Source organism: Stegostoma tigrinum, chromosome 2 (assembly GCF_030684315.1).
Source record: "Stegostoma tigrinum isolate sSteTig4 chromosome 2, sSteTig4.hap1, whole genome shotgun sequence".
NCBI classification, from domain to species: Eukaryota; Metazoa; Chordata; class Chondrichthyes; order Orectolobiformes; family Stegostomatidae; genus Stegostoma; species Stegostoma tigrinum.
In genome coordinates this window covers 22,146,887-22,174,071 of record NC_081355.1, presented here as the reverse complement: position 1 = coordinate 22,174,071, position 27,185 = coordinate 22,146,887, and the positions used below count along the sequence as shown (strand labels likewise).

General features: G+C 40.4%; 1 protein-coding gene across 1 annotated transcript in view; it reads left to right on the top strand.

The window, feature by feature from the left end:
* The window catches only part of LOC125448763 (collagen alpha-6(VI) chain-like), a 169,036-nt gene extending 147,045 nt beyond the window's left edge, over positions 1 to 21,991 (top strand). Inside the window, exons 40-44 of the mRNA XM_059652815.1 lie at positions 310 to 391; positions 3,907 to 4,563; positions 14,402 to 14,501; positions 14,587 to 14,642; positions 20,990 to 21,991. Of these exons, the coding sequence (XP_059508798.1) occupies positions 310 to 391; positions 3,907 to 4,563; positions 14,402 to 14,501; positions 14,587 to 14,642; positions 20,990 to 21,165 (1,071 nt within the window). The 3' untranslated portion in view covers positions 21,166 to 21,991. The remainder of the gene's footprint in view (positions 1 to 309; positions 392 to 3,906; positions 4,564 to 14,401; positions 14,502 to 14,586; positions 14,643 to 20,989) is intronic.
* The last annotated feature ends 5,194 nt before the right edge of the window (positions 21,992 to 27,185 follow it).

Here is a 27,185-nt window from a genome sequence, read left to right as displayed (position 1 = left end):
GGCAACACTAATGTGAGTCCAAGAAAGCCCAAGCCTCAGTTTTAGTCCCCTGATGAGTTTCCTGCCTGAGAAAGATGGGTAAACAAAGTTAGGTGATATTCAGGCCACCAGTTGAGATCTTCTGACCTCTGAAATTTGGTACTAAAAAATTAGTTGTCTAGTTAGATCACTTCTGGCTCCAGTTTCCCCTTCCTACTCTGTATTCCTAATGGCAGTCACACTGTTACTGAACTTCATTGTTACATTTATAATTTTATTTTTAATGGTTTTGAATGTTTGATATTATTTTTCTCATTTTTTTTGTACAAGGATGCAGTGTTTGTATTGCCAAGACAGGTGGCAGGATCTCAAGAACAGTTACAGCGCATTCACTTATGCATGTTGTGCTTTGGTAAGTTTCAAATTTATCGTATTTTAAATTGAGTAAAATTTTTACATCCACGTGCACTTTATACTTTATACTTTTTTCACTAAAACTTCCCATGCACACTGATTGGAACATCTCTGGCAGATAAATGATTTAGGCATGCATTGGACCAATGATAAAAGATATTGAAGGCCCAGAGGATGGTGCCAATCACTGGGGCATCATACACTAGTGAGAAAATACAGGGCCTCACATTTAAAACTGAGGGTCAGAATTTGTTCACTCAGAGGGTCAGTAGTCTTTGTAATGCTCTTCTGCAGGAATGGAGGCTGGGTCATTAAATATGTACAACAGTGGATTAATTAAGTATGGATTATGGGGGGCAGGCAAGAAAGTGATAAGGCCACAAACTGAGCACCATGTTCTGCCTCAGTGATGAAGCAGACTCAAAATACTGAATAGCCTACTCCTCTGATAACAAAGTGTGAAGCTGGATGCACACAGCAGGCCAAGCAGCACCTTAGGAGCACAAAAGCTGACGTTTCGGGCCTAGACCCTTCATCAGAGAGGGGGATGGGGAGAGGGTTCTGAAATAAATAGGGAGAGAGTGGGAGACGGACCGAAGATGGATAGAGGAGAAGATAGGTGGAGCCGAAGGTTGCAGGAACAGTAACTCATATTCCGCTTGGGAAGCCTGCAGCCCAATGGTATCAATGTGGACTTCACAAGCTTCAAAATCTCCCCCTCCCCCACTGCATCCCAAATCCAGCCCAGCTCATCCCCTCCCCCCACTGCATCACAAAACGAGCCCAGCTCGTCCCCACCTCCCTAACCTGTTCTTCCTCTCACCTATCTCCACCTCCCACCTCAAGCCGCACCTCCATTTCCTACCTACCAACCTCCTCCCGCCTCCTTGACCTGTGCATCCTCCCCGGACTGACCTATCCCCTCCCCACCTCCCCACCTATCATCTCCTCGATCCATCTTCGGTCCGCCTCCCCCTCTCTCCCTATTTATTTCAGAACCCTCTCCCCATCCCCCTCTCTGATGAAGGGTCTAGGCCCGAAGCGTCAGCTTTTGTGCTCCTGAGTTGCTGCTTGGCCTGCTGTGTTCATCCAGCTCCACACTTTGTTATCTTGGATTCTCCAGCATCTGCAGTTCTCATTATCTCTGGTCACAATTTTAGCCTACTCCTTTGCTCTTGTTTCCTCTTATGGTGTTATAACATTCTGTGGAAAGATCACAAACCTGAAGTATTAGCCTATTTCTGCCTTTCCTCAGATGCTGTCAGACTTGCTGGATATTTCCTGCAGTTACTGTTTTCATTGAAGCAGTCTTGTTAGATTCTAGTTGTAATCACTGAATCTGCAGCTATTCAAAGATGATGCAGGAATGCACTGATAACGAATGGCCTCACACCTGTATTATTAACTCTTCCTAAACTGCCTTCTCTCTGCCCTCACCTCCAACAAATGTGAGGAGCTCACAAGCACTTTTATAACAAGAATAAGCCCCTGTTTTGCCTTCCTCCCTTTCGCTAGGCCACTGGGCCAGACGTCCCCACATATCTCTGCTCTTACCATGAATTTGTATCTTTCTCCAGACTCTGTGCTATCTGTTACTTTGCTTTCAATAAACAAATCATGGCATGAGATTTAACTCCTGCTGTGAAAGACCTGTTCAGACCAAACTATTCACTACCACACACCTCCAATCTCCCTTTCTATTTCAAAGTCCTTCACTGTGTTATCACCTCCTAAAGCTGTGTCCATTTTTTTCCCTACAATTCTATGTTTGACTGTCTCTGGTCAGGCTCTAGGACAATACCTAAATGACTCTTCTCAAACACACAAATTATGATTTTTGTGACAAACTGTTCATCATCATCTATCTCAACCTGTCAGTAGCCTTTGACACTGTCGGTCACAGCAACCATCTCCAAGGGCTCTCCCACTGAATGGAACTGTCATTAGTCTGGTTCCCTTCTTAACTATTAATCATAGCTAAAGCACAATTTGCAATGGATTTTCCTTCTACTCCAGGTCCATTATCTAAGCAATCCCCAAGAACCTATCTTTAACCCCCTTACTATTTCTCATCTATATGCTACTCCTCACGATATCAGTGAAAACGTACCCAGACCCACATGAACACTTTATCTCACCACCTCCTGTCTTTACTTCCAAAATGAAGTCTTCCCTTATCTCTGAATTGCTACGTATTGTATTCAACATCCAGTATTAGATGGGAAAGCATTTCCTATAGTTAATTGTTGGGAAGATTGAAGCCATAGTTTTTGGTTCCTACCACAAACCCCACTCTCTCCCACCATGCTGACAGCTGTACGGAACTAATTCAGACTGTTTGCAAAATTGCTGTTGTGTTTGACCCTGACCTGAACTTAAAAACTATCTATCTACTCCACTACCAAATTTTGAAATTCTACCTACATAATATTGTCCAATTCTGTTCATCTGCTAGTAAAATCCTATAGCCTTGAACAATCCAATATTCTCCTTGAGATACCAAGGTGTAGAGCTGGATGAACACAGTAGGCCAGGCAGCATCAGAAGAGCAGAAAAGCTGGTGCTTCGGGTCTGGACCCTTCTTCAGAAATATCTCCTTGCTGGCCTCCCATCTTCCACCCTACATCAATTTGTGTTCAGCCAAAATTCTACTGCCCACATCCTAATACATTTCATATTTCATTCCTCATCATTCCTAGACTTGCTAGTTTACAGTGGCTCGCAGTCTGACAATCCTTCAATTTTAAAATCTTTGAGTTTGTTTTGAAATCTCTATGAGAGTAACCCATTCACATTCGTGTAACCTCTTACAGTCTCAGACGTTTTCAGAATCACTGTGCTCTTTGAATTCTGGTCTGATTCACATCCCTAATTTTATTACTTCTGGCAGCCATGCTTTTAGCTGGCTAAGAGCTATGTTTTCCTCTCTAAACCTCTCAACCGTTCTCTCTTTTAAGATTATGTTTAATAGCTACCTCTTTGACAAACGTTTCAGTCATCTTCCCTTATGACTGTGTTACATTTGATGCACAATATGGATGATATGATAGTTGTGCACATTCACAACAGAAGTTGCTTGTATAAACTTAACCATGCTATGTACAATTCTATCACTACAGGTGTTAAATCACTGAAGATGAAATTACAAGTTTAAACAGTTTTTTACATTATAAATATGAAATTGTAATTTGTAATTGAAGTAGCTCCAATGAAGATCAAAACACGTAGGTTCAGAGAGGGAACTAAACTGTGATAACTTACTTGGGCAAAATCACCCCTGCCCTTTCATTTCAAATGAATTTAAACACTACCATTGGTCTTTACCAGCCATGAGCAACATAATGGGAGAACAGTGAGTATGAATTATATATGGTGGCAGATGTAAAATTATTTTATTCAAAATGTTTAACACTTTTAAATTTTGGTTCTATTTGTATGGAATCTTACAGTAATAACATGTGCAAAATGTTATTCAGCTAAATGTAAGCTCATGACTTTCATACTCATCCACAGATATGTGTGAGCCGTCTACTGGATGTCCAAAACCCAGAACCCCCTTTATTTATCCAGTGAACATCGAAGTAGCGTTCGTTGTTCATGACCTACACCAAATGGACACTGGAAACTCTGAAAACGTTCAGCATTTCATAAACTCAATTATTAATGAGTTTTTAAATTCCACGGACCCAAAAGACCCTGAAGTTCGCCCCAGCCTGGCTGTGGTACAGTATGCACCAAATCAGGCCCTACATTACAGGAAAGACCCATTTAAAGAAGAGTTTGGAGTTTTGGATTACATTGCAAGAACACTAAAGAAGAGACACACCCACGACTCATTCGACCAGGTGAACTCCAGTAGCATTGGCAGTGTTATTGACTGGAGTGTGAAAAACCTCTTCTCAAACCAGCAAAAGTACAAGATTATCTTTACAATATTTTCAGAGGAAACAAACATGGATGAGAAAAAATTGCTGGAAATATCTCAAGAAGCCAAATGTAAAGGCTTTGCAGTAATTGCCCTGGCCCTTGGGAAGATAACTAATATTACACTCCTGGAGAAATTTGTCAGTTTTCCTTCTGATCATCATCTCATTCATCTGGATAGAGCCGAGAAGGATGAAATAGAATATGCACTAAAATATACAGTGGCTTTTCTGAAAAATCTTGCAAGTAAGTGCAAGTAACCTTAGAAAAATTTGGAAATGCAGCACGGCCAGCCAATCTGTTATGTTTACTATTCACAAAACCACAGTGTAAATACAATCCAGATATGTCTTTTTCTAATTTAAATCAATAAGAATGAATCTTTTAAGTGATTTTATAACTAATGTGCATGAATACTATGAGAATAGAGCAGGGACATCTTGTTCATTATCAACTTAGTCGCTGAAAATAACAAGAGCAGAAGTGTTGCTCAGTAAATGACAAATTTAGGGATAAATTTTTCCTTTGCCAGTTTCAGCACTAAGGCAGCTGTGATGATAAGACTGTTTTATATTAGCATGTATTTTGCAAACTGGGAAAGATGTAAGCCTTTGACTGCAAGGGTGTCTCATTTATTATCACCAAATCTTTCACAGTTAAAGCAAGGGAAACCTGAAATCTCAGTGACAAATAATTAGCAGCAACATTTGACTCAAATATATTTAGAAAAAGGTTATTTTCTTTACGGTGAATGAAACATCAATTGTTCAATTTGTTTGAAACAAAGGAAGGAAATCATCTTATTTGTTCTGCAAACTCAGCGTTTTGTAGCCAATAAATGTTTCTGAAATGCATCCCCTTTATCATGTTGTGAGAATTAAGACAACATCAGAACCTAAGAAATAGGAGCAGGAGCAAACCCCTGCTCCATCATTCTATAGGATCTTGGCCAGTCTTTCCGTTGACTCAGCTCCATTCACCTGCTCGCTCACTGGAACCCTTAATTCCTTTATGTTCAAACATCTACCTGTCTTTCCCTTAAAAACATTCAATGAGGTAGCCTCAACTGCTTCAGTACAAAAACTTTCGCAAACTGCAATGATATAAATATCTAGATATTTCAGTGATGCTAGTTGAAGGATAAATAATCACTAGGTCACTGGGAGATCCCCTACAATTATCTTCTACATAGTGCCTTGAGATCTTTGCTATCTGGCAACTGTTTAAAATCCCACCAGGAGGAGAGACCCTTCATCAGTGTAGCAGTCTCAATATCAGTCTACTATTTATGTTCAAGCCTCTCAAGTGGGACTTGTAACTATGACCTTGTGACCTAGAGACCCATGTTCAATGAGGCGGGTCACCTTCATCTTCTCAAGGGCACCTAGAGACAGGCAATAATGATGCCCATGTCCAATGAGTGAATAAGAAGAAAAACTCTTGCTAGAGTGTGGTGCCAGTTGCCACTGGTACTCAACATATGTGACTGCATGAATTATCCATTATTGCTTAGATCACAAAATCTGTCAACTGTGTAAGCAAACCGTACCCCCCCCCCCCCCCCCCCCCACCAACCAGCTTCACAACACATGTCCTGTCCTGGTGTGTTTGTAGCTGGAGTAGGGGACAATGTCTGTCAAGTTTATTATGCGGCTCGCCATCTTTCCGCTCACCCTTTTGAGTTCATGAATATGAAGCAAAGGGTGGGCACATGCCAAGGTAAACCATAAAATCTGAAAGAACTGCAGATGCTGGAAACCAGAAACATAAATTGCTGGAAAATATCAGCAGGTTTGGCAAAAGTGAAGAGAAATCTGTGAAGAGAAATCGGAGTTAATGTTTTGGGTCCAGTGACCCTTCCTCAGAACTGATGGCAGCCGGAAAAATCTTGGTTATAGACAGAAGATAGAGTCGGGGGGCGGGGGGGTGGGTGCGGTTGGGGGAAGGTGGGGGAGGAGCAAATGATAGGTGGGGATAAGGCCCAAGGTCAGAGAAGAACAGTTGGACAGACAATGGAGTGGATAACAGTCAGTCTAGGTGATTGAATACTACTAAGGGCACTGTTAATGGCTGACAACGGGTTGGAGGTAATAGCAGATATTTGATAACAGGGCTGGAGTCACCGTCTCCATGCCATTACCCCGACCCCTACACACCAAGCCTTTTTATCACATGGTTTGCTGGTACACACAGCCCATTGTTAGCCATTTACAGGCCCCATTAATAGCCATCCATTCTCCTAGGCTAATCATGATTCACTCCTTTGTCTGTCCAACTGTTCTTCTCTCTTGTTGGGCTGTATCTCTACCTATCATTTACTCCTTCCCCATTTCCCCACCCTCTCTTCTGTACAAAACCAATGTTTTCCAGCTCCCGTCGGTTTTGAGGAAGGGTCGCTGGACCTGAAACGTTAACTCTGATTTCTGTCCAGAGAAACTGCCTGGCCTGCTGAGCTTTTCCAGCAATTTATGTTTTTGTGCCAAAATCGACAGCCTATCCACCATATGTAAATGAATGATAAAGGATCGTTTGAACTGGTTGGAAGCTCAATTAACCCCAGTATCACCATGCTCACACCATAAAATTGATTGTGTGAGACTTCCTGTTTTTATTTAGTTTGTAAAACAGCAGGAAGAAAGTGGGGACCGTTTCTGGGTCGTGCCTTTTGGAGTAGTTGGGAGAGCTGTGTATAAGTTCTGTTTTGCACCTTGCTACCAATTCTCCTCCCCTGGGGAGTATGGAAAAGTTTGTTGAGCCATTTTTCCCATCTTTACCATTCAAATCCCACCCCCCCACCCCCACCAACAACCCATCGGTTCTTGCAAAGGAGCTCATAGTTCCCAAGATTGACCAACATCTTCAATATGAGTCGAGGCAGTGGGACCTGCATTTGTTCTGCTTTTGCCAACTAACTTCCATCCTCATTCCAACAGAGGATTCACAACTGTCAGTAAAGAAATTTATCCTCACGTCAGTCCTTCTGACTTATCCCCGATTTTGAGACTGAACCCTTATTTTAGATCTGCCAGCATCTTCCCTATCAAGTGACTTGACAATTAATCTTCAAATGAGACAACGTCTCAATCTTATAAACTCTAGAGAACATAGGCATAGTCTACTCAGTCTCACCATATAGGACAACTCATGATGGCAGGACTCCATCTGATTGCCCTCTATCCAAGACTGGTATAATTTGCTTAGTTGAGGAAGCTTTTGTGGTGGCACAGTGATTCAGTGGTTAGCAGTCCTGCCTCGCAGCACCAGGCACCCGGCTTTAATTCCAACCTCGAGTGACTGTCTTTGTGAATTTTGCACATTGCCCCTGTGTCGGTGTGGGTTTTCTCCGGATCCTCCAATTTCCATCCATAGTCCAAAGATGTGCAGGTTAGGTGGATTGGCCATGCTAAATTGCCCATAGTGTCCAGGGATCTGCAGACTGGGATGATTAATCATGGGAAGCACAGGGTTATAGGGGTGTGGTGGATCTGGATGGGATGCTGTCTGGAGGGTTGGTATGGACTGAATGGGTCAAATGGCCTGATTCCATGCTGTAGGGATTCTACAACAAACTAAACACTAGTAAGAATCCATCGATGAATAATGACATAACCGAGCTATGTAGGGTTAGGAAAGAGGTGAACATTAAACACATAGACAGCAGAAAGGTATCTAATAAAAGAGATTAGGAGAGAAGTCAAAAGCATTAGGAAGTTAAAATGGAACAATGAAATCAAGGGACATAAAATAGTAAAATATTTTAAAAGGACATCAATAGAAAAGAAATACTGCATCGGAATAGGACTATTAAAGAATAAGCAAGATAATATAAAACAAAAACAGAAATTGCTGGAGAATCTCATCAGGTCTGGCAGCATCCGTGGAGAGAAAGCAGAGTTGACATTTCTGAAGCAGGGTCAATTGACTCTGTTAACTCTGTTTTTTCTCCACAGATGCTGTCAGACCCTTCAAGTTTCTCCAGCAATTTCTGTCTCTGTTTCAGATTTCCAGCGTCCACAGTTCTTTGTTTTATTATGGCAGGGTAATATTTAGATTTAAATTTTATTGTCACGTGCCCTGGAGTACAGGAGAACAGTGCAAAGTGTACAAAGATGTCATTCGCCAGTGCCATATTAGCCTACAAAAGTCAGGATTAAAAACAGAAGCAGAAATAAAAGAAATCTAAAAGAAAAGGAAACATCTGGATCACTCTCCCATCTCCACCTTGAATCCTCGCCACCCAAAAAACAAAGCCACAAGGTCCATCCCTTAGTCTGCAAACACTCAGGTGATCCAATTCCACGCGTGCCAACATGGTCTGAATGCCACCATCTCCACTGTCAGGTACCCAGGTCGCAAGTCACTAGAAAGTGACAGAGGCAGAAAGAACTACCAGGGAATTAGAACAGCTCATTATGGAATGAGCATGAGACAAGTGCAATAAAAGAGTAAAAAGAAGATGTATTGAGTAAATTCAAAGATAGATGGATGTATCGCATCCATGTATTTTAAAAACATCTAGGGAGAGGATAGCAAAGGCATTACTACTAATAGTCAAGAAGTCATTAGGTAAGCAATCGAGTGTCAGAGAACTAAAAAGTGTAGGACCACACTTAAGAGGGAAATCAGAAGAGCAAAAAGAGGGTATGAGATGGATCTGGCAGATAATGTTAAGGATAATCGCAAGAGGTTTTGTAGCTATATTAAGCGTAAGAGGGTGGCTAGGGAGAGAATAGGCCCCCTTAATGATCAGCATGGACATCTGTGTGTGTAACCACAGGAGATGGGGCAGATTTTTAATGAATATTTCTCCTTTGCTGAAGAGAGAATCACAGATGGTAGAGAACTAAAGAAAACAAGTGGAGATATTTTGGACCGTATGAACTTTATCAGAAAGGAGGTGTTTGCAGCCTTAAAGCACATTAAGGTGGATAAATCTCCTGGGCCTGATCAAGTCCATCCACAGATGTTGCAGGAGATGAGGGAAGAAATTGTAGAGGCCCTCGCAGAGATTTTTTCTTCAACTTTAGCCATTGGCGAAGTTCCAGAAGACTGGAGGGTGGCTAATGTTGTTCCATTCTTTAAGAAAGGTGGCAAAGACAAGCCAGGGAACTACAGGCCACTGAGCCTGACTACAGTGGTAGGCAAGTTATTAGAGAGGATACTGAGGGACAGGATCAACCAATGCTTGGATGATCAAGTTCTGATTAAAGATGGTCAACATGAATTTGTACTTGGGAAATCATGTCTGACAATTTTTTAGAGTTTTTCAAAGAGGTAACCAAGAGGATGGATGAGGGTAGGGCAGTGGATGTGCTTAATATCGACTTTAGTAAGGCCTTTGACAAGGTCCCACATGGCAGGCTCATCATGAAAGGTTAAGCCTCTTGGGGTCCAGGGAGGGATAGCTAATTGGATTCAAAATTGGTTGGATGGTAGGAAGCAGAAGGTGATGATTGAAGGCTGTCTCTCAGACTGGAGGCCTGTGACTAGTGGTGTGCCACAGGAGTCTGTGTTGTGACCTTTGTTATTTACATAAGTGATCTGGATGTGAATGTACAAGGCATGATTAGTAAGTTTGCAGATGATATAAAATTTGGAGGTATCATTGATAGCGAGGAAGGTTATCAAAAATTATGGAGGGATCTTGACCAGATGGGAAAGTGGGCTGAGGATTGGCCGGTGCAGTTCAATATAGATGATTGTGAGGTGTGCACTTTAGAAAGTCAAACCAAGGTAGGACTTAGACAGTGAATGGTAAGGTCCTGAGGATTGTTGTGGAACAGAGGGACAGAGGAGTACAAGTACATAGTTCGCTGAAAGCTGTGTCACAGGTAAACGGGGCAGTGAAGAAGGATTTAGATTGCTGGCCTTCATCGGTCAAGGCATTGAGTATTGGAGATGGGACATTATGTTACAGTTGTATAGGTTGTTGGTGAGGCAGCACTTGGAATGTTGTGTATTGTTTTGATCACACTGTTACATGAAAGACATAATTAAACTGGAAATTGTGCAAAGAAGATTTACAAAAATATTGCCAGGATTAGGAGGCCTGGGTTATAGAGAGAGATTGGCCAGGATAGGACTTTATTCCTAGGTGAATGAGGGGTGATCTTATTGAGGTGTATAAAATCATAGGGGCATAGATAGGATGAATGCATATAGTCTTTTACCCAGGGATGTGGAATTGAAAATAGAGGGCATAGGTTTAAGGTGAGAAGCGACAGATTTCAGAAGGACTTGAGGAGCAATCTCTTCACATAGAGGGTCGTGTGTAAATGGAATGGGCTGCTGGAGAACGTGGTTGAGTCAGGTACAATAGCAACATTTAAGAACATTTGTATAGGTACATGGATGGGAAGTGTTTCGAGGGATAATCCCAAATGCGGGCAAATGGAACTAGCTGAGTGGGCACCATGGTCAGCATGGACCGGTTTGGGCCGAAGGGCCTATTTCCATGCTGTATTATTCTATGACTATGACTCTATTACTGGTGGATAGCTAATATAATTCCCATCTTGAAGAAGGGATAGAACATGGTTTAGGAAATTATGATTCAATCAGCTTAACATGAGGGGAAGAAACATAATGGAGAGAATCAAAGAACATCTAACAATAAGAAATACAATCATGAATAGTCAGTATGGATTTTGAAGAGGAACTTTTTGAGGAGGTAACAGAGTGTGGAATAATTTGCCTGGATTTTCCTTCGATAAGGTGCCTTGTAATAGACTAATGAATTAGTTTGGAGAATGCTAATTCAGGGGACAAGTGGCAGAATGGAATGCTGACTGGCTTCAGGACAGAAAACAGCCAGTGGCCCGAAATGGTAGAGAAGTGGCAGAAGATAACAAGTCCCTTAAGGACTTGTGACCTGTGACCAATGTTGTTCACCATTTCACTATTTACTTTAGTTTACAGGGCTCTCTGTGTTTTTGATTTATTTACTTTAGTGAATTAGACTTTGGAATCTAAAACACAGTTTCTGAACTTGCTGATCACATCAGATTTGAAGTTTTTAGGGCATAGTTAATACTGAGGAGGCCTGCATCAAAAATTTACACAAAGTGTAAATCATTGGCAATTGACATTCACTGGGTGAATGTGAGATAGTATGTTTTTGTAGGAGTAGGAAGGTCAATAATTAACTGAAGGTGCAAAATTAGGTGGGAAGGAAGAACAACAGAATCTCAGATTATAAATGTATCAATCACTAAAGACTCTATCACAGGTTGCAAAACCATACACAAAGTAAACTATCAAAAGGAAAAACACTATTTATTATTTCTGGAAGTACAGAATTGAAAAGCAAGGAGCTTATACTAAACCGTGGTTAGACCATATTTAGAGTACTACTCCATACAATTCTAGTCACTAAACAATAAAAATATAAGAAATCACAGAAGAGGGTAAAGAGAACATTAACAAGGATAATACCAGAATTGAGTAGCTATGTTTGTCAGGTAAGAATTGAAAAATCGGTCTCTTTGCTGTTCAAAAAGAAGACTGATGTCTGATCTAATAAAGGTAATTAAAATTACAGAAGTTTTGATGGCATGGATATTGAGAAAATATTCTTCTGTTTTGGGAATAGGCATAACTGGAGACCACCAATATTAAGTACTCATCAAGAATTCAGTTTCAATTCAAGAAATGTCTTCATCCAAAGACTCTTAAGAATGAAGAATTTGATCCCCTGGGGAAGTGGTGGGAGCAATTGGTTTAAATGCATTAAAGAGGAAACTAGCAAAGCATATAACAGAGAATAAATGGTTCCAATATTACATTTAGGTGAGGAAAAATGGAATGAGGATCAGCTGGAACATAAACATCAGCAAGGATTAACTGGCTGAATGACGTCTTTCTGTGCCACATATCCTTTGCAATCCCATTTAATAGCTTTTAGTGGTATTCGCATGTTAACTTTCTACAACTACGTACAAGGACATCTGTATCTCTCTTGGCATTGAATAAATGATGGGACTCCCAAAATCTAAAACAGTATCATTCCTAATTCTGCCTCAGGGTTGAAGTGTTTGGGATTTTAGGTCTAGGCCCGAAAGGTCAGCTTTTGTGCTCCTGAGATGCTGCTGGGCCTGCTGTGTTCATCCAGCCTCACATTTTATTATCTACTTCACCCCACTTCCTTCTCTAAGGCATTGATGGTAAATGTAAGTTGTCAGTCTGTTGTGGCTTCTTAGCCCTCTTTATATTTTCTGATCCATCTCCCTGGCAATATACAGAGATAATTAAGTATAAAATACAAAAATTGACAAAGAGACATCTGGAAAAGTCACTCATTAATGAATCAGGCAGCAGAAAGAAGGTGTGGAGCTGGATGAACACGGCAAGCCAAGCAGCATCTAAGGAGCACAAAAGCTGACGTTTCGGGCCTAGACCCTTCATCAGAAAAGTTTTTCTTTTCTGATGAAGGGTCTAGGCCCGAAACGTCAGCTTTTGTGCTCCTAAGTTGCTGCTTGGCCTGCTGTGTTCATCCAGCTCCATACTTTGCTATCTCGGATTTTGCACCATCTGCAGTTCCCATTATCTCAGCAGAAATAAGCTTCGTTGTTAATCCAATCCCAAAGAAGTAAGGTAAAATCAATTGCAGTTTTGTTAATCTTGAAATCATTTTTAAATTCATTATGGGATGAGAGCATCATTGGCTAGCCAGCATTTATTGCCCATCCCTAATTTCCCAGAGGGCAGTTCAGAGTCAACCACATTGCTGTGGGTCTGAAGTCACATGTAGGCTAGACCAGGTAAGGATGGCAGTTTCCTTCCCTAAAGGACATCAGTGAACCAAGTGGGTTTTTCCCAACAATTGACGATGGATTCATGGTTTTCATTAGATGCTTAATTCCAGATATTTTATATTGAATTCAAATTCGGCCATCTGCTGTGGCGGGATTCAAACCCAGGTCTGCAGGACATTACCTGGATAAAGCTTTCGAGAAGATTTGTAGCTTGAGTTATGGATGAGGTTGTACACATGCTCACCAAGCCGGTGGATCTGTTGCAGACGTTTTGTCACCCTGCTAGGTAACATCACCAATGAGCCTCCAGTGAAGCGTCAGCTTTCAGTTTTTAAATGAGCCACAGCACATTGCAGCAACCCAGAACTACGCAACAGTGAACAGGAACACTTATGCAGGGACTTCAGAAGAAATGGATATTCAAAAAGTTACCTCTGAGACAGACCACAACACAACCAGAATTACTTATCACCCTACCATACATCAAGGACATTTCAGAGATGACTGCAAGACTATTCAGGGCCCTAGGTATCAGAGTAGCCCACAAACGGACAATCACTGTCTGACAGCTACTGACAAATATAAAGGATACCATACCCAAAACTGAGGTAATATACAAAATACCATGCAAGGACTGTGAGAAATACTACATAGGCTAAACCAGAAGAAAATTTACTCTACAGATCATGAGCACCAACAAGTCACCAAGAGAGACGACCAATTCTTACTTGTCTCACTACACATGGATGGTGAGGCACACAAACTTGACTGGGACAACACATCCATAATTACACAAGCCAAACAGACATGCCAGGGAATTCCTGGAGGCCTGGTATTCCAACTGGAATTCATTCAACAAGAACATTGAATTTGACCCTGTGTACAAACCACTGAGAAACACCACCCCCCCCCCCCACAAACCGAGGCATATAAATAACAAGCAGGACAGAACACCCGACGCTTCACCGGAGAATGTTACCTAGCAGGGTGACAAAATGTTTACAACCAAATCCCTCGGCTCAGCAAGCAAGTCGACAAACTCACATTATCTGGGTTTCTGGATTAGCACTCCAAAGATAATACCATCGCCTCCACTAGGGATGCAGTAAAATTTCATTGTATACTTCAAAGAAAGAAGATAGTCTCCAATAGGAAAGGAAAGCTGTTGACAATTGATGTTCATGACATAGAATTTTTACTGTTTGGGTCACTTCTTTATCTCGTGTTCTCTCTGAATGGAATAATTCATGAAAGCTTATCTCCGGCTTTATTTTGATGTGAATTTACTGCCACAGTTCTAGTAAAGAGAAAGTCTGTTTTTAATTTTACAGTGAAAATCAACGATTATCCACCTGCAGCTCTACAGAAGGATTGTGAAAGAAGAAAATCTCACGGAACAGGAAAAACCAGTACCTCAGCAAAGTTAGAGCCGTATGTTTTATTGACATTCAGTATCAGATGTTGAACACTGATGTTTGTCTTCATCAATGACTAATGTATAACCTTTTCATTCCAGAGTACAAGATGAAATGCAAGAAGTGAGAGACGAAGAAGCAAAGGCCAATATTAATGGCAAGTAATTCGGAAATTTGTAGGAATATTAGAAATGGGAGGACGCCATTCAGCCTCCAAGACCCGTGTTGCCCTTTCAATTATGGCTGGTCAATGCCTCAATTCATTTTACTCACACATGTTCCATATTATTTAATAGCTTCATCTCCAAAACTGTACTGAATTGGCCACTTATTTCTGAGAACTTTATGCTTTGACAGAACAAGTTCCATAAATGTTTAAATATATTGCTGAATGTGTTTTCATTGATTTTAATATGACAGAGTTTAGTAAATAAATAATGTCCTAGGAAAGCTGATGCCTCAATGCATAGTTATTATTCTTTAGTTAATAAGAATACAAAGCTACAGAATTTGTCTTTTCACCAACCAATATAGAAACAAATTAAATGCTACAAACACAGTGGACATCACTTCCCAGTGGCTATAAATATTACAAATGTAATAATAATCACTCTTCTGTGAACATAATTATTCAGAATGCACAAACATTCACTTTTCTGTGACTAAATATTGCAAGTACAATAATAATTCCTCCACTGTGACCATACATATTGAGCCATATACATTTTATCATTTGCTTTTCCCTTCGTGGCACTGAGGGTATTTTTTGAAAGTTTATTACCTGACCTCAGCCCCACAAATTCTCTTATAACCCATAATATGCTTAGCTCTGTTGCCATCTCTTTGGAAGAGGAGACTGTTGATTCCAAAAGAATTTGGACACAGGACAGTTTAAGTGACAGCTGCATTGACCACGTCTTAATTCAAATGACTCGGAAAGGTGTAGGGTTAGAATGGTAGGATTGTTCTGGAATGTTGATATTCAACTGTCCTTTCTTCAGTCCCTCCCAGATAACAACTTTAATTTACTGTCACTTTGTAACTTCTCAATTTGTAACTTTATAACATAATCATAACGCTCTGCCCTTCAGTGTGATCTATCTCTGATATCTTTCATTTTCCAACTCTCGAATATTGAACCAGCCTCTAACACCAGATTTTCACCTGTTCACACACTTAGGCTTCCGCTCAAGCCTCTTCACTTTATTTTCTGCCTCATCCCATTCCCTGGCTACTTATTCAGGCTGAAATAGTTTTAATGTTCTGTTTGCAAGTGTATCTGCAGCCTGCAGTTGATGCTTGTGTGCGCGTGCAGTCTCAGAGGATGTGTTCCAAACCATCATCGGCACCTTTATAGAAGTCATATGAGGGCATGGCTCTCTCCCTGAACATCCACAACACGAAGGTCCTCCAGCAACCTGGTCTGGCATGTGGAGCAAACTCCCAATTGTCAAGGTCCACCGGGAGTCCTTAGAGATTGCTTTGATTACTTTGGAAGTGTCCTGTCAGCTAAAACAGCAGTTGATGAAGAGATTCAGCATTGCCTCTAATGTCCTAGTGCTGCCTTTAGCTACCTGAGGGAAAGGGTATTCAACAACAACATTAGATCTGACACCAAGATCATGGTTTACAGACCTGTAGTGGCTTCTGCATCCCCCACATGGCTCTGAGACATGCACTGCCTACAGCAGATACCTCAAGACACTGGAGAAGTAACACCAACACTGCGCAAGATCCTGCAAATCCACTGGGAAGAAAGACACACCAACACCAACATCCTCAACCAGGCCAACATCCTTCACCTCAATGCACTGACCACCCCTGATCAGCTACAATGGGCTGAACACGTCATCCATATAACCAACACAACACTCCCCAAGCAGGTGCTCTACTCCCTGCTTCAAAAAAGTAGGCAAGCCCCAGGCGGACAATGGAAACACTTCAGTGATGGCCTCAAGGCCTCAGTAGCAAAGTATGACATTCCCACTGACACCTGGGAATCACCGGCCCAAGACCATCCAAAGTGGAGGAGGAGCATCCAGGAAGGCATCGAGTACCTGAAGATTCACCATTAGGAAGAAATGGAATCCAGGCAATAACAGCAAAAATAGTGTGTTGTCACACCAATGCCCGGCCCACCCCTCCCCATGACCATTACCTGCCCCAAGTGTAACAAGCCTGCAGAAGCCACATCAGTCTATTCAGCCACACATGGACTCATCTTGAGAACGAAGAGAGTTATTTTCGTCTGCAAAGGACTGCTGCTGATGATGATGATATCTCATCCACTGTATAGAAAACCTACTGTCAACTGTACATTGTTGTCCATCGTCATCAGATCTTGTAACAGTACTGCTGAAACCTTTATCCACCAAGATAATTAGCTCTGGAAAAAACCTATAAATGCCCAATCTGCTGGCTTCCCAACTTTGTCTGTCCTATTTAATTGTTCAATGTTTGGTTCTGTAAGTCTGTGTATTACTGATGGTCATTGTATTTGATTTGCTAAGCCGGGATGCGGACAGAGGGAAAGTGTTAATGGTAGTGCGTTTAAATTTATAAACTCCTCTACTGTTTTTTCCTTTCTTCGCCTATGTTGTGGTGTCTGTAAATTTCAGGGTTTGAGATTTTTTCTGCAGGAATGGACAGTCCTAATGTGTAGTATTACACATACAATCTGTAGGAAGGCAACACTTGTATGTTGTCTCAAAGCAAAGCTAAGGAAACATTTTTAAAAAAATTCACAGAAAACAGGTCTTTGTTTAATACAGTGCTCTAGAAAAATACTTCGGGCTGAAGAAAAGTGCAATGATCAATGATATATATTCGACCAGAAATGCTTGGGAAATTATGAGCCTGTCAAACAATGCATTGCCACGTTCTGGCATTTGACTTCTCTTTGTGTCAATTTGGCAGACTAAACGCTGACCTAATTTGTTACCAATTAGTTGAAAAGACTAAATTCCACGAATTATTGGGCAAATCCCTAATTGAAAATGACGAATTAAACTTGAAAGGAAGCACAGTCTTGGCGGCCGAAATCAAATCTAATTGCAGGATTCAGAAATATTATTCAAAAAGGCACCCTCAGCCTGGGGGTTACCAACACAGCTTGCCCAGCCGGCTGAACTGCCAGGGATATCATCAAAAAGATCTCAACAACACATGCCAGATCATGGTCAGATATCTTGAAAAGTGTGCTCAAATTGTGGAGGTACCCAGCAATTCATAATGCCACGTCCAGCTCCAGGGCAAAGAAAGGTAAACATGCTTAAAGAACATCAATACTGCAAAGCTATAAAGGTCAAAGAAGAAAACTTCATCAGTTCAACACCTGGAGAGTGAATTACCCATCTGCAATAAATCATGTATCATCATGATCTATAAAGTGGTGAGTCCTTTTAGGGAAAGCAGAGTAGAGATTGAGGGTATCTCAGTGTCAACAAACTTACACAGTTTGATGACTTTATTACATGAAAAAACTGAATTGTTATCCCAAAAGTGTTAAGCAATGTGTACCGTATCATGTTCATCTATGACATTCATCTGTTGTTCAAATCCTGTGGAACAGACAGGTGGCCAGCAACAGATTGCTGCCTAGAAGGGCTTGTAAGAAACTGTTTAACTTGTACACTCTGTAAAAATTCTGTGCACCTCGGCTCTGCGTTTCTCCAACATATCATATGGCCAACAAAACCATGGCAACAGTTCTGCTATTTATTTAGAAGATGTGGAAGCAGTCCCAGGGAGTCAGTCTGTTTTGCCTGTTGTTGGGGATCGACATAGCAAACAGCCGTAAATCTCAGAACCAGCAATGACATTTACGTTTATGAAATCAGGTTTGGCAAAGACGCTCATGACAAAACAACGGGCTGCTGCTTACTTCCATGCTATTGATAGAGTTTGCAGCAAATTATGGATTTCGTCACCATCTGACATTACAGAATGACCTGCAATCTTATGGTGGCATCAAACAACTCAACAGGGTGATTGAGGACCTTCTGAAAACTGGGGCAAATCATTATGATTCTGCATTGCACCCATCGATAAATCCCACACTTTCTGAAAGGAAAGGCTCTGACCAAACTTAGAGTAAGTTGTAAGTAACTGTTGCAAGATGTTGACCATTCTTAAGCCATCACTGCCATTCAATGAGGATGTCAAGGTGAAAGCTGAAGAAATTGCAAAGAGGTTCATCAATACCGTACTTCATCAAGGAAGTCAGAGACCCATGATTTCAAATTGGAGATTGGTTTTGCATCAAACAGCCAAATTACAACCAGAAATTTGCATCATCCCTATTCGGACTAAAACAGATCAAGTGATTACCTGGAACCAGGATTTACCTGTTAGTTGGCAATGCACATGGAACACATGACACGTGATGGCGAGCACACCAGGATGTTTCAAGGACAGTTATTATGTTAATACATTTCTTTTGCGATCGCACACAAAACTGCAACCTCAAATTCCTAGATGCCAGCAAAATCATCAAAGGCCTTCATTTCTCAAGATATTTTGGAAAAATTGGACAAATTCAAATCAAAACATTGCTTGTTGTTAAGATTGTTTCATTAAAAGTATGTTTTTTGATTTATATGCTGAATAAAATATAGTGTTCGGTTGTTTTGTGTTTCATTAAGTGAGACTCTTATTATTGCTGCACACTCTGCTTTATTAGTTAGACCTGGATATATTCACGGGGGAATGTAAATAACGCAAGAGATAGAGATGGAAGCTATAAATGGACTAGACATTTTAACAGACTGCAAATAAGATTCTTACTTTAGAAATAGAAACTAGTGTCATTTCTGCATACTCTGAGAAGAACAAGGTATACAATGCCTTTCTTGAGTTCCAAATGTTCCAAAAGATGCATTTATGCTGTTGCAAATTTAGAGTCACTCACTCATCAAATACCCATCTTACACCATTAATATCCGGTGAGGATCCAACATTTCCTAATATATTTACTCAACACACATTACTTCTGGACCCTTCTCCAGCTTAACGCTTGTTCCCTTAACTCTGCTCCCAGGTCATCTGTTACTTTTCTCCTGGCAGAGACATCAGTTTTCTCAGTGCAGACTTCAAAACCTCATTTGCAAGAATCTTCAATTCTTCCTCCCCCACATAAAAACATCTGAAAAATACATGAGGAGGCCCAAATTTTCAGTCATCTCACCAGATTATCCAACAAGCTTTAGCTTCAACTCAATTTCCTTCTCCCTTTCTGATTATAGTAAGACAATTTTCTGCATTTTGGCAGTGAAGTTGATAAATTGCAGTGCCAGGCCTACTATTGAGCCCATCCAATTCCCATTTTCTGCTAAAACCCGGGAGCAGGAACATATATCGAGTGGACATCCTTCTTCACTGCCTAAGGCCAACATCCACCTCTATCAAACAGGCCAATTGTATTTTACCATTCACCATTAGCTTTAGCTTGGAGTTATTGTATCAATCAGCTCTCACATGCTTCGACACTTCCTGGGGAAGGTGGGATTTGAACCCAGACACTATCTCCACACCTCGAGACCGCTTTTTTTTTCAACCTGGATAATTTTCAGAAGTCTTTCATAGTAAAAACACGCAAACAGATTTGAACCAGAATATGTGACTCCTCAAGAAAATGTGTGATTTTCCCTAAAATCAGGAATTGCTTTTACTGTAGCGATCCTTACAGATGTAGCCATCGTTACATCACTATCATTAGAATAAGATTCATAAATTCTAGTAGGGTACCATTTCGCCCATCATTGTATGCCAGCCCTTTGAATGAGTTACCCAGTTAGTCCCATAGCTTTCACTGTAGTTCTCAATCAATGATGTTAAGAATGTGAAGCAAAAACCCATGTCACACAATGTGCTGTAGAGCAAGAGCTATACAAGTTCTGAGTAGAGTGTTTGTCTAATACTGGGAGAAATTTGAAGCTATCCTTTTATATGGCGTTAAAATTTAATGAAGAATCACTTGCGATTCTTCGACTGGCAAGTAGGCTTTCAGATAAAAGTGTAATACCATTTCTGTATCATAATTTTGATATTGATCAGTCCTCTAAAACTATACTATACAATGGACAATAATTCCATAAATTATGCCAGGATCATGATCAATGGCAACCAGTAGTGCTGAGCTTACAAGTTCATTAGGGATTCTCAAGATATGAATGGGCATATGAATAAATGACACATTTCTTAGGAATAGCTGACCCACTGCCCAATAACCCTGGCCCCAAGATCTTCCAAGTTCCCTAACCTCTCAGTTTGGCTTCAATCTGTCATGCATCAATAGGCATGCAAAAGATGGACGGAGAAAGTCCTGTCATATACCTTCTTGCTCTAGCATTGGTTGGAGTTGCAGCAGGAGTGTACTGGAATGGCTAAGAATTTCAGCCCCCATCACGTTTCTTAAACTCTGTCCTTTTTCTCAAAAAAATCCAGTGTAGTGGCCTGTATATTCTAATTGATTTCAGATTTCTTGGATTCTCTATTCTGTTCTAGATGTATGTGCACTGAAGTTTGAAGAAGGAAACTGTTACTACTACAGATTAAAATGGTACTTTGATGCAACATTGCAACTCTGCAGAGTGTTCTGGTATGGTGGCTGTAAGGGAAATCAGAACAGATTTGACACGCAAGAAGATTGTAAAGCCTATTGCCTAACGTCCACTTTCTAAATGTTATGTGCATGGCCTAAGTTATTTTTTAATGTGCACCTTTGGGAGGTTAAACAACAAATGAAATGTTGCATCGGAATATGCAAAATTGAAAAATACTATTGTGAACAGAAATGCTACCAATTCAGACCAAGCAATAATAATCCTCCCCAATTCTGAACATAATATATACTAAACAATGCACTCAATATCAAGCAGTGTTTCTTTCTACATTGATCCTCAACTGCTGTGTTCCAGTCGGACAGTTCAGAATTTGTTTTCGACAAGCATTTTTGTGAATTGATCAACAAGGAACTTCAGTGTGGGAGAGATATGAGACGATGTGAGATTTAGCTATATTCATCGTTGACCTCTCCAAAGTTCACAGGGTTTGGAAAAATACATGTACAGTTGCTGGAAAGATGTTTACATTTCTGAGTTTATGACAGGTAAGGTAATCATTAAAGACCTTGTTTTCAGTTCAGACAAATCTAGGTCAGAAATATAAATTGTTCAGTTCAGATCAGATGATGTCAGGTCTGAATTTAGTAGCAAGATTAGTTTCTGTCCTAAAAGGAATTCAGGGACCCAGTTATCTCACCGGAAGGATTTAGTTGTGAAACTACCAAAGCAGGAGTGTTTGGTTAGTAATCTGCAGGTTATCAGAACTAAATAAGTTTAAGTTGACAGTTTTGGGAATAGACCATGCCAGCAGAATCGGGAAGAATGCATCAAATTGTCTGCACAGTTCATAGGGCAAGAAAACTGTAAGGACACAGTTAAGTAGAACCCTAAAGTGTTGAGTTGGGAGGATAAAGTCTTCATAACAAATAGTATCAGAAAAAAAACCTTGCAGCTTTGTTCTAATGTTTGTATTGTAAGTTCATTCGAATTGCCTTCTATATTTAGATAGCTCTGTATTGTTTTATTGTTTCATTTTTGTAATAAACTTATATTGATAAAAAAGTCTGCAGACTTGTGTGAATATGTTTCAGAGACCAGCCACCATGCAAAATAAACAGAAATCTTTGGGAAGTAGTATTTCATTCTAGAATCTGACTTTTTCCAGTAAGACCATCAGCTGGTGACATAACAATGGAACACATCCAAGGTCATAATTGAATAAATTTGAGAGTGATCTGTTTTAGAGAAAGGGCACTTTGATGTATTTATACATAAAACGGAAAGTTTGTGGTGAAGTTTATTATACAGATTGGACTTTCTGAATGGTTTTGAATGTTGTTAAGGTTTTTCTGCGAGTTCGGGACATAACAGCGGGTTATTTGAGATCTTTGTCTAAGGCCAAACTGAGAGAGTTAGCCGATAATTTGAAGTAGAACAAAACGTACGATCTAATAAGGATGAAATGCTGTGATTGGCAGCATCTAAAATTAGGACGAGGAAAACCTGAAACTGAGATGTCACAGTTCGAATTAATTAAGATTCGGTTTGAAATGAGAGTTGAAGAAAAAGAGAAAGAAAAATGGAACAACTTCAGTTTGATGAAAAAGACAGCAAAAGAGAAAAGCAAATGGAAGAGAATAAAAAGGAAAGACCATTGGATAGGGCAAAGAAAGTAAGAAATGGATAATTATAAATTAGAACTAAATTGGAAAGAGAGAATGAAGAGAAACAGACTAATCAAAAGAGAATAAACTTTAAAAAGGTTCAACTCCAAAGACATAGGGAAATCAGATGAAATGACTTGGTCAGAGAAAAGCTTACATAATGGAAGGAAGAAGTAGTAACTTGGAGGATGATGTTAATTCCAATGAACCATTTGATTTAACTACAAATCTATGCTTAGAATCTGAATGTAGTGAAGAAGGAGTCAAAAGATATTTCACTCCAATTGACGAGATGGCTGGATGGACAAAGTGGCTCAGAGGTATTTGGAACTTTAATCATAGAGTGTTTTGATAGGTTCAGCTTGGAATATGCATGCAATTTGTCAGAAGAACAATCTACAGACTACAAAAGTGTAAAAATGTGATACTCAATGCTTATGAGATTGTCCCTCCAGCTTTTCTTTTAACGTGTAGGACTACAGGAAAGAAACCAAATCAGACATTCAGAGATAGTAAGAACTGCAGATGCTAGAGTCAGAGATAACACAGTGTTGAACTGGAGGAACACAGCAGATTTTCTGAACAAGGGTCCTGACCCGAAACATCAACTTTCCTGCTCCTCTGATGCTGCCTGGCCTGCTGTGTTAATCCAGCTCCACACTGGGTTACCCAAATCAGACATTTGTTCAAGTTGCAAGAGAAAAACAAATGCTAAGGGCTAAGTGATTCAATCACTGCAGTTAAAGAAAAATTTTCAATCATTATGGGAGAATTCAGAAAAAGGTAAAGAGAATGGGGCTGACATGTTCAGTCCTTCTTCTTGAACAGAAATACAACAAATGGATCTTAATTTGGGAGTTATATCATGCAACAGACCCAGAAATTTAATAAGACCCCAGTTATTGTTTAACAGACAAAGTACTAATGGGGAAATGGAGATGCCTTCAAATGCCAGTCAATGAGGAATGGACAGGAATCCATCAGGTGGTATTCTCTGTTAAATGTCGTAAGGAAGTTGAGAGAGTAACATCCAAAATTCGGATAGCATGTCACTTAGGTCTTAAGAAAACACAGGCTAAAATGCTAAAGTGTTTTATTCACCAGGACTACATAAAGATGTAGTCAGATTTGGCAGACATTCAATACATACTTGGCAGTGGGTAAAACTCAAGTATTAAACAAACTTGCGCATTTATTCCTGACACCAATTTTTGAAGTAGCAGTTAGCAGAGTGACCTCACCAGTTTTGTGGAGCAAATGCTAGGATTATCCAGCATGCTGTGTCCAATATCTACTACAGGGATACCCAGACAGGCCCAAGTAGTGGAACCTCGTCTCCAAGAGGCCTGTCATCTCCTCCACCATGGCACTAGTAAAAGAATGGGCAGTATTTTCTCGTGCTTAGCCTAAGTGGATCGTTGTGCAATAGATCATCAGCTATGATCGCAGGGGTAAACCTTGTTCCATATGAAACAAAACTATGGGCTGATAAGTGACAATAGCATTTGTATCAAGCAAGAGCCAAATAATCTTCATCTTCAATATCCCCATAACAAGAGAGGTCAAGTGTTCTAGGTGGAAAATCTTCAGCTCTAACTATGGCCATGACATCTGCCACTCTCTCCAAATTATTGCCAGAAGTGCAAATGAGTTCAGAAGGTTGTGATGTTATTTCATTCAAACGATCAGAATTCTTAAAAGGCTCAACAGGGGAAATGTAGCAAGGAAATTTCCTTCCCTGCTGGCTAAGAGGGCCTAGAAACAGAGGAGTTAGTATCAGAACAAGAGGTGAGCCCTTTAGGGCTAAGATGAGGAGGAACGTCTTCACTCAGAAGATGATAAATCTTTGAAATTGTCTTCATCCAAGGGCTTTGGAAGATCCATCATTATTAAGACTAAGACTGATAAATTACTAACATAGTAAAAATATCAGGGACTTGGAGATAGTGCAGGAAAATGACACTGAAGCAGAACATCAGTTAGGATCTCACTGAATGGCAGAGGAACTGAATGGCTTACTCCTGCTCCCATCCCAAAGTTCTTATGTAAGTAGAGATAACAAGGTATGGAGCTGGTTGAACACAGCAGGCCAAGCAGCATCACAGGAGCAGGAAGACTTGTGCTCCTATGATGCTGCTTGGCCTGCTGTGTTCATCCAGCTCTACACCTTGTTGTCTCAGATTCTCCAGCATCTGCAGTTCCTATTATCTCTTCTTATGTAAGTACTTCTGCAAAGGATGCCTGCAAATACCATTAACATTGCTATTTCCAGCATCTTCAACTATTTCTTGATATAAATTGGAGTGAATCAATTGCCTGATGACTAACATCAATGATACTGGGGACCTCAAATAGACACTGAGATGAATCACTCAATAACATGAATAACTAAAGATCTTTGCAAATGTTTTAGCCTTGTTGTTTGCATTGATGTGCCAGCCTCTGACATCATTGAGTTTTGCGGTACCTCTTCCTTGTTTTTCTTCAATCATTATTCAACACCATTCACAACCGGGCATGGCAGCAGCGCAGAGCATTAATTTGATTCACTGGTTGTGGAGTTACTTCATTCTGTCTATAGCATTGAGCTTCCACTGGTTGGCATCTTTGTTGTCTTGTGTTGCGTCTTAATTTTAGGTATGCCTGGTGTTGCTCCTGATATGCACTACTACATTTCTCATTGAACAAGGGTTGATCACCTGGCTTGATGGTGATGATAAAGAGATGGATGTGCTTGACCACACAATTAAAGGTTGAATAGAATTCCACTAAGGCCAAGGGTCCAGAACAATGACATCTGTTCTGAATGAATCCCAGTTAGGACAGTGATGGTTTCTCTGTGTGTAGACAGAAATTCTTCATAGGGACTATGTACTTCTCATTCCAAAAAATTCTGCCTTGGACAGCTGCATCAAAGCAGACAGCTTGAGGGAGATGAGATCAGGTAGTTGTTTTCTTCTTGGTGGTTCCTGTTTATCTAATGCAGGCACAATCAATGGGTATGCCCTTCAGGTCTTGGCTAGTTCAACCAACAAGAAACTCTTGGTGATGCCACTCAAGGCCCTGACTCAAAGCAAATTCTGTGTATGCCCTTGCTACTCTGAGGCTTCTTCCAAGTAGTGTTAAATATGCAGAAGTTTTGAATCATCAGTTGTGAAAGGACAACTCAGTGGCATTTGGCATGTCGTTTCCTTACTCATGATTGGCCTGATGGCATGAACTGTAAGTGGAAGGGGATTTGGCCTGGCATGTTGATGGGGGACAAAAACAAAGTTGCTGGAAAAACTCACCAGTTCTGGTAGCAGCTGTGAAGGAGAAGACACAGCTAATGTTTCGGGTCCATTCTGAGGAAGGATCACCGGACCTGAAACATTAACTCTGTTTTCTCCTTCACAGATGCTGCCAGATGTACTGAGCTTTTCCAGAAACTTTGTTTTTGTTCCTGATTTACAACACCTACAGTTCGTTTGGCTTTTATGTTGGTGGGAGAACGTGGTGCATGAGCTCAAATGTAAGATTCTGTGAGTAGAATTATATTAGGCGGTTGCTCTTCCAACCTACGTACAGAAACTGAAATTGCTAGGGAAGTTCTGTACGTCTGGCAGTATCTGTGAAGAGAAAGCAGAGTTAACATTTTGGGTCCAATATCCCAAACACTGGACTCACACATTAACTCTGCTTTCTCTCCACAGTTGTTACCAGACCTACTGATTTTCTCCAGAAATGTCTTGCTTTGTTTCAGATTTCCAGCATCTGCAGTTCTTTGTTTTACTTTGCAGTTTCCCAGATGTAAGTGACTAATACTTTTCGTGGTCAACCAGCTTTGATTTGTCTGCTACATAGATTGATATTACGAACTTGTTCAAGTTTGATTCTGAAATGCAGTTTTGGTAATAGTTTGATACTGAATGACTAGGCCATTTCAGACAGCATTTAAGCGTCAAACATATTGCTGTGGGGTTTGTAAAATGCTCGGGCCAGACCAGATAAAGATATAAGACCTCATACTCTAAAAAGCTTTAGTAAAACAGCTGAGTTTCTCAACTGTACCCTGGTTATAATCTCTTCCAAATTCTTCTGTTGGGCAGAAGATACAAAAGCTTAAACACACATACCAACAGATTGAAGAACAGCTTCTTCCACGCTGTTATTAGACTTCTGAATGGACTTGTCAAGTTTCAAATTTTATGTTGATGTCACTGTTTGTGCACCTTCTCTGCAGCCAGAACGTTGTATTCTTCTCCCTGTCCTGTTACCTTGGTGCACTTTGCATTGCACAATCAAATGAAATCAAATTTAGTCCGATAGCTTGGTGATCACTGTTACTGAGACTGTCTTTTTTAATTCCAGATTTATTTATTAACCAAGTTCATGCACCATTCTTCCTTGCCCGCTTTTCCGTTTCAAAACAGTACATAAATGAGTCCCTGCAGCAATTGCGAGCAATTGCACAAGAATAATATGTGCAGACCA